This window comes from Hylaeus volcanicus, chromosome 5, assembly GCF_026283585.1.
Source record: "Hylaeus volcanicus isolate JK05 chromosome 5, UHH_iyHylVolc1.0_haploid, whole genome shotgun sequence".
NCBI lineage: Eukaryota > Metazoa > Arthropoda > Insecta > Hymenoptera > Colletidae > Hylaeus > Hylaeus volcanicus.
The window spans coordinates 8,319,215-8,330,794 of NC_071980.1; the positions used below are offsets into that span (position 1 = coordinate 8,319,215).

At 33.7% G+C, this 11,580-nt stretch overlaps 2 protein-coding genes across 2 annotated transcripts in view; one reads left to right on the plus strand and one right to left on the minus strand.

Moving 5' to 3' along the window:
- The window catches only part of LOC128876278 (angiotensin-converting enzyme-like), an 8,865-nt gene extending 5,047 nt beyond the window's left edge, over positions 1-3,818 (plus strand). Inside the window, exons 3-9 of the mRNA XM_054122494.1 lie at positions 382-694; positions 1,195-1,419; positions 1,885-2,248; positions 2,618-2,779; positions 2,863-3,117; positions 3,184-3,359; positions 3,510-3,818. Coding sequence (XP_053978469.1) covers positions 382-694; positions 1,195-1,419; positions 1,885-2,248; positions 2,618-2,779; positions 2,863-3,117; positions 3,184-3,359; positions 3,510-3,601 — 1,587 coding nt within the window. The 3' untranslated portion in view covers positions 3,602-3,818. The remainder of the gene's footprint in view (positions 1-381; positions 695-1,194; positions 1,420-1,884; positions 2,249-2,617; positions 2,780-2,862; positions 3,118-3,183; positions 3,360-3,509) is intronic.
- LOC128876277 (replication factor C subunit 1) lies at positions 3,803-9,920 on the minus strand. The gene is made up of 16 exons (XM_054122493.1): positions 9,723-9,920; positions 9,044-9,172; positions 8,454-8,603; positions 8,287-8,389; positions 7,774-8,213; positions 7,472-7,651; positions 6,866-7,372; positions 6,623-6,788; positions 6,342-6,557; positions 6,013-6,239; positions 5,399-5,733; positions 4,695-4,913; positions 4,450-4,623; positions 4,286-4,361; positions 4,019-4,201; positions 3,803-3,944 (listed from the first exon to the last, which is right to left on the minus strand). Exons 1-16 carry the CDS (start codon positions 9,729-9,731, stop codon positions 3,825-3,827), a joined length of 3,234 nt encoding a protein of 1,077 aa, XP_053978468.1. The 5' UTR covers positions 9,732-9,920; the 3' UTR covers positions 3,803-3,824.
- Between the last annotated feature and the right edge of the window lie 1,660 nt (positions 9,921-11,580).

Sequence of the window (11,580 nt, forward strand, 5' to 3'; positions counted from 1 at the left end):
TCGGGATTTTGAAATTCTCGGGATTTTGAAATTCTCGGGATTTTGAAATTTTCGGGATTTTGAAATTTTCGGGATTTTGAAATTCTCGGGATTCGATCCCGATCCCGGGAGGAATTCCCGTCCCGACCGGGATCCCGCACACCCATAGTAATTTTCAAGATTTTATTTTCAAAAATATGCGTCACATAGAGCAAACAAATATTTACGTTACGTTTGGACATCATTGAGGTCGATAAACAAAATTTCATTATGTATTTTATTTAAGCTGACGCCATTCAGTTCCTGTGCCTTTATATTCAATCAGTTATAACTCTATTTTAATCGAATATACTTATTTGCCATTCAACCTTCCAATTAATTACGAATTTTCTTGGTAAACAGGCTGGCAGAGATCGTGTTATAAGCGATATGGAGAACATCTACAGTACCGCGAAGATTTGCGATTACAAGAATCAAACCAAATGCGATCTGGCTCTCGAACCCGAGCTAACGGAGCGTATGATGAAGAGCCACGATCCTGAGGAGTTGAAGCACATTTGGGTAAAATGGAGGAAAGCAACCGGTGAAAAAATGAAACCTTTATACACGAAGTACGTCGAGCTGAGCAACATGGCTGCAACATTGAACAACTTCACCGACTACGCGGCTTTCTGGATGAGAGACTACGAGGCTGATGATTTCCCTGAACAAATTGGTAAGTTGAAACGTTCAAATCTATTGAGTGTTTCTTCGAAGTGAAATGGTTGAATATCTCACGAGAGGATAATAGTTATTTGGTACAAAGTGGGACATTATATGGAATAAATAATGTTGTTGTAAGTGAAGTGATGAAGGAGATTTAAGAAACAATATATTAGATGTAAAAATTAATCCGTGTGCTTTTGTATTCAACTGTTTATAACTTCAGTTTAAGTAGAAATATTTCATAAATATAAACATTTATTTAGATGATTTGTTTGATGATTTTACTCGTCATATTCAATGCATTATCATTATGGAACCTAGCAGTCGGTCTGTAGAACCGGTTGTCAACTGTTAGGGACGGAGAAAGTACCCCTGATAGTTGGCAACTGGCGCTACACACTGATTAGTGTAAATCCGTAAATCTATTGAATTTATACAATTTATGTATGAAGGTTAAGGTTAACAAGTGAATAAGCGTCGAACGAATTAATAGCAATGAAATTTTTGTAGAAACCATTTGGCAACAATTGAAGCCATTTTACTTGCAACTGCACGCCTATGTCCGGCGGGAACTTCGCAAGAAGTATGGAGAAGACATCGTCTCAAAGGACGGTCCTATCCCAGCGCACTTATTAGGCAACATGTGGGCACAGTCTTGGAGTAACATTGCAAATTTCACAACTCCATATCCAGGAAAACAATTGCCAGACGTCACCAATGCTATGGTCGAACAAGGTTTGTTTTTTTTTAATCAGTTATTCATTGGGTATTAGACAATTTTGATTAGTCAAAACTTCAAACGGTACATGATACGATTAAACACAAAGGAATAAATAGTACATAAATATCAATAAAACCTACAAATAAATAGAAATAATTTTTTTAATAAAATCTTATATATTTGTATCCATAGCAAAGTAGCATTTTGTTTAGACAAATTCATTGGTATATGAAACGATTTCTTGTAATACAAAGCTTTAAATTAGAGATTTTACTTATTAGATTCGATGCAACTGACCAGTCGGTTTGTATCACTGGTTGCCGCCCATTAGGCGCAGAGACGATGCCCCTGATAGATGGCAACCGAAAATGCACATCGAGTGGCGGGTTATTAACTAAACTAACATAATAATAATTTAAAACAATTTAGAATAATTAATTTAGCTTACAATTCATACTGTTGTTTACGGTTACTTACAGGATACAATGTAACCACAATCTTCCGTGTCGCCGAAGACTTCTTCACATCTATAAATCTTACCGCGATGCCGGATCTGTTTTGGGAGAGATCGATTTTGGAAAAGCAAAAGGATCGCGAGATGATTTGTCACGCCAGCGCTTGGGACTTTTACGATGGCAAGGATTTCAGAATCAAACAGTGCACAAGGATCGATATGGAGGACCTGTTGACCGCGCATCACGAAATGGGCCATATCGAATATTATTTACAATATAAAAATCAACCCACTGTTTTCAAAGAAGGCGCTAATCCCGGATTTCACGAAGCTGTCGGCGATGTTATAGCACTCAGCGTGTCGACTCCTAGTCATCTGAAAAACATCAAGTAACTAAAACATTGGATACAATTTATAAGATTAAGAAATTTTTCCAATGTGTAACTCGTTTGCTGAAAATATTGCTCGTATTCAATATTTCTTTTTTCAATAACTCAATTCGTTTCATATTTTACATTTAATTACACATTGTTACGTATAAATAACATATATTTTTTTCTATACCTGCATGCAATCTAAATATATAAAATCTGCAGTTTAATGACAACGATACAAATTTTACTAATAATTCATTGTTATTCCAAGTGAGATATTATGAAGGAACAGGAATATGAAATAAATTTTTCCAATTCTTCTCGCCTGCTTAAATATTGACAAAAGTGAAGGTTAATATCATACTTGTAATGTTGATTTTATAGATTGTTGAAGGATGATTCCACCGACAAAGAGGCCGTTATCAATCACCTTTACTTGAAAGGCCTTGATAAAATTGCCTTTCTACCTTTCGCGTATATGATGGATAAATGGCGCTGGAATGTATTTCAAGGAGCAGTTACCCCAGACAATTATAACTGTAACTGGTTAGTATGATCTCTGAAACTATTAGTTTTAGATAATTAAATTTATTTTATCCGATATATTTTTTTAAACTTTTAATTTTCAGGTGGGATCTAGTCGAAAGTTTTCAAGGCATCGAGCCACCTGTAGATAGATCCGAAGATGATTTTGACCCTGGTGCGAAATACCATATAATAGCAGATGTAGAGTACGTCAGGTACTACGTGAGTCTCATAATACAATTTCAATTCCACAAAGCACTTTGCATAGAGGCAAAGGAGTATGATCCACAGAATCCAAACTCGAAACCGTTACATCAGTGTGATATTTATAATAATAAAGCAGCAGGAAATTTGCTGAAGTAAGTACTTTATTCATAAAAAAATTGATGTTACAATTTATGATATAATTTCTTAATACAACATAGATCTATGTTGGAGTTGGGTTCATCTAAACCTTGGCAAGATGCAATGGAAAAAATAACGGGTCAAAGAAATATGGATACCGCTGGACTTTTGGAATACTTCAAACCATTAATAGATTGGTTGACAGAGGAGAACAAGAAAACTAATGAGTACATTGGGTGGAAACCTAGAGCAAGACGTGTGTATTCTTATAACAAAATATAATTGACATACATCTACACATTCATAGTATTCATAATCAATAATTATATAATACGAAAATATAACAATCTCCATACGGTATTCGCGATATATTACATGCTGACATATTAATGAGTATTTATTTCAGAATGCGTACAAACTAGATCAGAATTGGCGGTTGCTGAAACGACTGAATACATTGAAATAACTGAGACCACAGAAACGACTGAAGCGGTCTAGTAAAAATATTTTCGTTTCATTAAATAACTTCAAGAAACGCCCGTTTATACTTTCGTACAAGAGGTGCAATGAAAATCGAAATAGCACTTCATTTTAGGTACAATAAATGATTAAAACGTATAAACGATTGAGATTGAACAATGAGTAAATACACTTCAAAATAAAGAATCCATTCCGTTTTGCCGAATAATAAAAATCACATTCCAATTTTACAATATTTATGTTATTTTGTCTTTCCGTGTCCTTTTCCACGTTTACTGGCCTTGATACTTTTACCTTTTGTTTGGGTTTTATCGTTACTTTTATCTTTTGATGCAGTTTTCTTACTTGCAGGTTTTTTCGCCTAGGAATGCATATTAATCAATGAATAATCTTACAATTGTTACTATTTTTTTCTGTTGTTATTAATACAATTACCTTAATCATTTTGTCAGTTTCAACATTATCATCATTATCATCATCAGAATTCACCTCCGCTGTTTCTTCCTCTTCTAAATAAGTTTCAGACTGCTGACCTACTTTCTTCTTTGATGTACCACTCACTGTATATGGTACAGCTGCCAGGTTTTTATTACATGCCCTTGTAAATGCTGCCTTTACCTATAATATGAATTTGCATTCTTACATTTGTTTCTATCGAAATATATCTAAATTCTTAAAAGTATACTAGAACTTGAAACTAACCTTAGTATCGATAACTTGCATAGGATCACGATCACCAGGCCACAACGAAATTTCTAACAAAGAATCCAAATCTTCTCTATTAACAAAGATATATACATCAGACAGTAAATTTTGAAGTTAGGACTTTTTATGCTTTGAAAAATAAATTTTAATAAAAAGTTAACCTGATTAAGTGATAGTGATTCATAACATTCACTGCTGTATCTACTCCTTGAGTACCATCGACTGCTAAAGGTCTGAGTACAGCATCCCTGAGAGGTTTTATATAATCCAACTTTATCGCTTCCTTACTTACACCAGTAGTTAAACGTGTGTGCACAGTTATCTCTTGTGCCAATCTATGATTATTATAAACAAATTATATATAAGATATAAAAACTATGGTAAAAAGACATCATTCATATATTACCTATCAAATTTATTAGCTCTTGAGTTACGTCCAAGCCAAGACGGAAAATTAATTTGGGAGTTGATATAACCAGACATTACTGTTCCAGGTATAACGGAAGAATAACATGCTTGCATTGGCAAAAGAGACCAAGCACCATTACTTCTTATCGATTTTTCAACTATATCTCCCAGCGCTAAACTTTCAGCACTTTCGGCTACCTTTTCCAGTAGTTTGTTTCTATATAAGAACAAAAGGTAGCATCAAATATAATTAACATAACATTAAATGTAGAGATTAAGTCACGTAATTAGAACATATTATACTGTTTGCTTGAGTGAAGATAGATAAAGATTGTAGAGGTAAAAGTTAAATAGCCTTCTATATCTCAAAATACAGGGTGGGACAATAACTATTACCACCTCAGATACCTTCGAAACTATAAGTTTCACAGAAATATTTGCTGAAATAAAATTGCACAGTACGAAGGGAATCATTCGGTGGCGATAATAGTTTTCTGCAGGTGGAGGTACTTCAGACATTTGAAGGTCACCTCCATTTTTTTTTAAGTGCATCGGTATGTTTTTGCTTCCGTATCATGATAGATACCTTCTCTTGTTTTTTTTTTTTATAATCAGTCAAGCAAAACATACAATATTTCCCAACCATGTGACGTATTCTATACACATAAAGAAAAAAGATTCGTTGTTCTTCTTTACACGTACTTCGACCCTTGAGGTGTGACTAATAAATAATTTTCTTGTACAAATAATGATGCTATGTTATAATCGTGGAAAAATAAGTCACTTTTCTCATGAATATTCATATGTTTGTGTTCCTCAGCACTAAATACTTTTTTCACAACATCCCAAGGACCCAATTTTAGGTCTTTGTTTACATGTCTTTTCTCAGACTTCTCTTGACAACCAGTCTTTTCAACAAACATTGCTAAATGATTTATCACTTGCCGAATATCTTGATTGGTTGATTCGATTAAACGATCAAGATCTTCTGTCGAGATGTTAATATGTTCTTTGAAACATATAGATTTCATTGCCCCCTATATAATCAGTTACAGTTAATTAAACTGTATATTATTTAGAAGTAGGTTAACAGATTCACTGTCAAGTAACTTATACGAAATTATTCATTTGTAAATTAGTATGTTATATTTTATCATTTAAATCTGACACGAAGACCAAAATACTTGGCGCTGGAATATCGTTATTATTTATACAAATAAACTGTTTAACGTTTCCTTTTTGTGAGCGATATCCATTCTTAGTTACGGGAACAGTGAACGTGTCAAGTACTTACACATAATAAATTTTAATTTTACCCTAATCTGTTCCAATCTAGGCTTCATAAATCGAAGGTCGAATACATAATTAGAGAGCGTCTTCATCTTAGGATTATTTCGATCATTGCAGATACAAACAATTGGTACCTCAGTTGATTTTATTAAACTAATTAATTCCTGTAGACCACCACGATCTTCGTTACCAGCCATACCATCAACCTCATCCATTAACAGAACATGATTTAACGATGGCTTATGTTTAGTGTCTATTATATGTAATATGAAAAGAAATTAGTGTATTTTCGTTAAAATTTGTATACATTCATAGATAGAAAAAAATATACACACACATATATATGTATATGTACCTTTGAAGTAATCCTTTAAGGAAGTATTAGATAAAAGTTCTGATACTTCTTGTTGCAACAGTTTTTTGCTTCTGGTATCTGATGCATTGAATTCTACGAGATCAAACCCCAATTCATTACAAACAACTTGAACTGTTGTAGTTTTTCCAATACCAGGAGGGCCGGATAATAAAGCGGCTTTGAAGAAAGCTCCGTCATCACTTTTTGCCCAGGGACCTAATATAAATAATATTAGTAAACAAATCTCTTAAAATTATCACACCTTCAGGAATTAAACTCACTGGGTTTGACGTGTTTAACATGACCACTATGATTTTTATGCCAATTCATTAACCATTTATGCAGTTTTTTGGCATTACTTTTATCTCCTTGTTGTCCAAGAATCTGTTTCATAGTTTTAGGTCTATATTTTTCGACCAACGCCTGTGTTGATATATTTCCATTTATCTATAAAATATTGTCCACGATATAAAAACTTCCAAAAATATATATTATTGGTTACATTGTAATTAATTGAATCTTACATCTGACATTGAATCTACATACTGTAAGGAATCCGTTTCTTTTTGTACGTGCTTTGCATCATTAGTTTCTATTTTGTTTTCTATGAGAGGTTCATTTATTTCAGTTTGTTCTTTCTCAATTGGTGGTGCTATGTTTGCTACTTTCGTTGTATCTTTAACATCGTGTTTTTTTTTAGAAGGCGACCGACTTGTTTTTTTTATAGGTTCATCACAATATTTTTTACTATCTGGCGAATGTATTTTCTTTGAGATTTCGGTGACTTTATTAGTATGTTCTTTTTTACGTGGAGAACTTTTTGTTAATTTTTCTGTTTTTTCATTTGCCATATTTTTAATTTTCTTTGGTGGTGAAGGAGACATATCTTCCGATTCTGTAGACTTACATTTCGTTCTATCGTTTGATTTTGTCCGTAATTGTGTTACGTTATCAGCCTGACCTGCAGGCCGTGTACGAATCATCTCTAACAGATCATCCTCCGATATTTGTTTCACATTCAAATTAGTTGCCTAAAAATATATTGACACATGCAAATAAAAAACGCCATGTTGTTAATTGTAATATAATAAATCTAAACAAAGGTTCGGTGTATCCATAGTCGCTATTACTTTTGCCACTTTTGCAGGACCAGGTTGATCTCCTATTATAATATAATTAGTTTTCTTTGAGACTTGGTGTACAATTCGTCCACCATAATGTTTTATAAGTTCGTCGGCTTCCTCTCTTTCCAAAGAATCCAAAACACCAGTAATTACGAAACTTAATCCTGCAAGACAATATTCAGCACCCTGAAACATTAATATTAATTTTTAAAATATGTGAAGTTATATATATAAAATATGTGAAATTATATATATTTTTTCTTTTACAAGGTATATTACTAATAATGTGATATATGTATATTACATACCTCAGGAACTTTTTTAGATCCTGGATGTCTTGCTCCTCCTCTTTGAAGGTACTGCTGATATCTTGCAGCATTGTGTTTCTTTCTTTCAATTCTTTCTTCATATACGTCCAGTACTTCTGTCTTCTTAGGAGATACTTTCCTCTTCGGTTCTTCGTGCTTGATTTCAATTTTAGAAATACCAACTTTAGGTATGGATGGTTTTTCTACATTCTTAGATTTATTATCATGTTTGTATATCTCTATATCTTTGCTTGAACTGTCATTGGAATGTTTTTTATTTTTTAATTCAGATGTTTTGTTAGTTCTGTCTACATTAGATTTTTCAGGTGTCTCTTTCTTTTTAACATTATCTTTCTTCTTAATGGGTGTTTTTTCTTCTTTTTTGTTCCCAGCACTGATTGTATGAATATCATCTTCTTTGCGTTTACTACAAAATGGATCTATAATAGCAAAAATTAAAATTTAGCTTGATAGTTTGTCATGTATTTATACCAATTTTTCTTTAAGTAATACCTTTATCAGACTTAGTTTCTGTTAAATATTTCTGCTCGATATCAGATGTATCTAATTCGATTAAAGTACATTCAAAATCATCATCATTATGACTCTTAGCTTCCTATAGTAACAAACAGATATTATTACATATGAATTCTAATATTGCTGTGATGATAATGGATTACCTCCTTTTGCAGTTGTTTCAATATTTTTGGTGCCTCTTGTCTACTTATTGGTTTCTTACCAAACTTAGCAGTAGGAGTAACAACTTTCTTTTCTTTCGCATTTTCATCAGAAACAGGTGACACAGAATTATTTCCTAATTTTTTTGTTTTCTAAAACGTAGCCAAAATATATTTTGTTATTGATCCTGAAATCATTGACGCCTAAAATTATGATCTCTACAATTTAACAAGCAGAAGTAAAATCTAAATCCTCAAGAAGGTAAATTTGCTGCTTATATTGGTTGTCATTACAGAAAATTAATCTAAAAATTCAAGACCTCAATTCTAAGAGCAAACAAACAACATTTGTGTACTCAAATAAGTATACTAATTATCTCCAATTTATTTTATGCATAGTTTTAGTAAAAAATATATAAAAAGGTAAAGTTACAAAATATGTACTCATTTAGGTCAAATTAAAATTTCTTAAATAAACATATATTTTATAAATGCAGTTTAACAATATACTAAATAAATAATAGATTAATTGTATTCCAGTATGCCAAAAACTTTCTAAGATGCTCTGTTACAATATAGAAATACATTAAAACCTTTGATAGTTTAACCGGAGATAATATCTCTACATCATCTTCATCAGACGAAAGTCTTCGTCTTTTTGCAGTTTTTGTAGAAACAGAAGTGGTATTGGTTTTAGCACTTGAGAAATAGGATCGTATATCCTGCAAAGATAAAAAAAAAGAACGAATCGTTCATAATATTATCTTTTAAACACCATAAACTAGTCTCAGGTAATTCATTTGTGCTAAATTTAAAATCTAATGTTTCCATATACTTTATGATAATCATATCATTTAAAAATTTTTTTAACAGTAAATTTCACTATTCAAACAAAATATCATACAAGCAGAAATAGCTCAGTATTAATGCTTATTTGAATCGTATGTACATATATTTCCATACTTTTTAAAATTGGTAATAAACTTAATACAAATTACATATAAATATTGTTATAATTTTCAAATATTAAAATTCTTGTTTGGTTCAATAGTTTCTTGCATGAAAAGTATTAAATATTTTATATATTAATTTAGTAATTATAATTATGGATTCTGAAGACGACTATAAAACAAGGCGTCGATACATAAAATAAAGAATACCTTGTTTGAAATTGCAAAATCGAGACTGTAAACAAACGATTTCAAAATGCACGAGTATAAATACAATTTAACCTCCATTGCGATATTCGATCTATAGAACATAGAAACTTACCCTTGGCATGTTTCAAACGTAAAACAATCCGACAGATGCGTTAGATTTAAAATGATGGGACGATATTACACAGAGAAAAGACAAATATATGTAAAAAAGAATCAAAATTGTTTCATTTCGAGCTCGTACAACGTAATACACACGCTCTTCTGTGATATATCTGAATGTATCATGGCTGGCGACCGACACGCACTAACGCATGCGTTATATACACAATTCAAAATTCGAATTCTAAGTGATTGATCAATGAAGTTAAAACCATATTGAAGTTACAGTCCAAATAAAACGCAATGTAAACATATAGAGATTGTAAATGACATAAAATCATAAAAATATAGGGATATTTTATAGTTAAGATGGTTTTTTTCCCCAATTGTACTATCAAATATAGGAAGAAATATAGGAAATATTAATAACGATATATTTTCTATAATAATATTCGTAAATTATTTTTTAATTCTGAGTTTTAATAAAAAAAGTAGTAATTGATACAATTATAGTAGAAGTTAATTTTTCAAGGATAATTTTATCCAATGTAATAGTTGTGAAATCGAGCAAGCGGCAACTTCGAGATGACAACCGAACTGCTAAAAAACTAGAAAGGTTATGGCATAACAGAAGTCCCCTGCGCCTGCAACATGATAACCGAACCGACAGACTGGTCAGTATAGGTTGCCGCATACTGGGGGCACCCCCGCGCCTACGAGAAGGCAACCGAACCGACAAACCGAGTAGCAAAGGTTGCCGTACGAAAGGGGTATTTCTGCGCCTACGAGACAACACACGAACCGACAAGCAGGCTACTATTGGTTGCTGCATACCAGGGGCACCTCTGCGGCAACGATGTAGCAACCGGGCCTACAAACTGGTTAACACCGGTTGATATCTAACACGGGCATACTCGCGCCTACTTGATGTCAACACATTTGGCTGTGATATTAATGTTTCACGAATTATTTTTTCGATGAATCCAACGAGCCTTCGAATCGACCTGTCACGACATGTCACGCGGTTGTTGTTCGCCCTTGCCCCACTCTTCTTCGATAGCGAGCCGCGACCCTCGACCGAGTCACAGGTATACGACGGGCGCAGTCTCATTCTTTGACGATCCTTCGGTCGGTACGGATCTTGCGATCGCGCGTCCGCGTCTCGCGTCTCTCTTATTTTTGCGTAGTGTAGTTTCCCTTAGTTATCGTAGCCTGGTATTGTTTGTGGGTACTTTAGTTTGGTTTGGTTAGTTTTAAGGCATGCGTGTACGAGTGTCTGTCCTCTACCAAACAATTATTAATCATTTGTTCGATTCTTTTGTTTGTTCGTAAGTCCATACTGGGCTCGTAACATCGTGCTCCATTTCGATCATTATTGCTTCATGTGATAAGTGTAGTGATCAACTGTGTAACTGGACAGAAAGGCCGGTTGCCGTCCTCCTGGTGGATCTGTATTCGAGAGGAAGACAATCGGCTCCTCCGGATTGGTTCTCTACTTCCTGCATCACGTTTAGTGTAGTCCAAGGCTCTCGGCGTAGCGCAGTAAGTCCAAAGCGCAGTAAGACGGATACAAGTCGTGTCCTGTAGTGGCTCCCAACGGGATGCAGGGTGTGGAGGACTGGTTCGGAGGCGTCGGTCGTCTTCCTCTCGAGTCCAGATCCAACAGGAGGAAACGGGACTGACTCAGTAAGTCCAGTTTCATGGTCGCGTCGTGTCGCGATCTCAATTTAGCTTCACACTCTTAGTTCGAATAATTGTTTGGCAGAGTCAGACATAGACTTTGGAAAACAAAGGGAGTTTGTTTTCTTTGATTTCCATGGTTTCGTACTTAGTATTAAGCTCGTCGACTCTATGTAGAGTATGCATGTATG

Excerpts from the sequence above, each read along its gene's own strand:
- LOC128876277 (XM_054122493.1), bottom strand. Across the intron at positions 8,604-9,043 it reads CTCCGGTTAAACTATCAAAG|AAAACAAAAAAATTAGGAAA; the intron begins GTTTTAATGTAT and ends GCTACGTTTTAG. Across the intron at positions 8,214-8,286 it reads AGAAACTAAGTCTGATAAAG|ATCCATTTTGTAGTAAACGC; the intron begins GTATTACTTAAA and ends TTGCTATTATAG.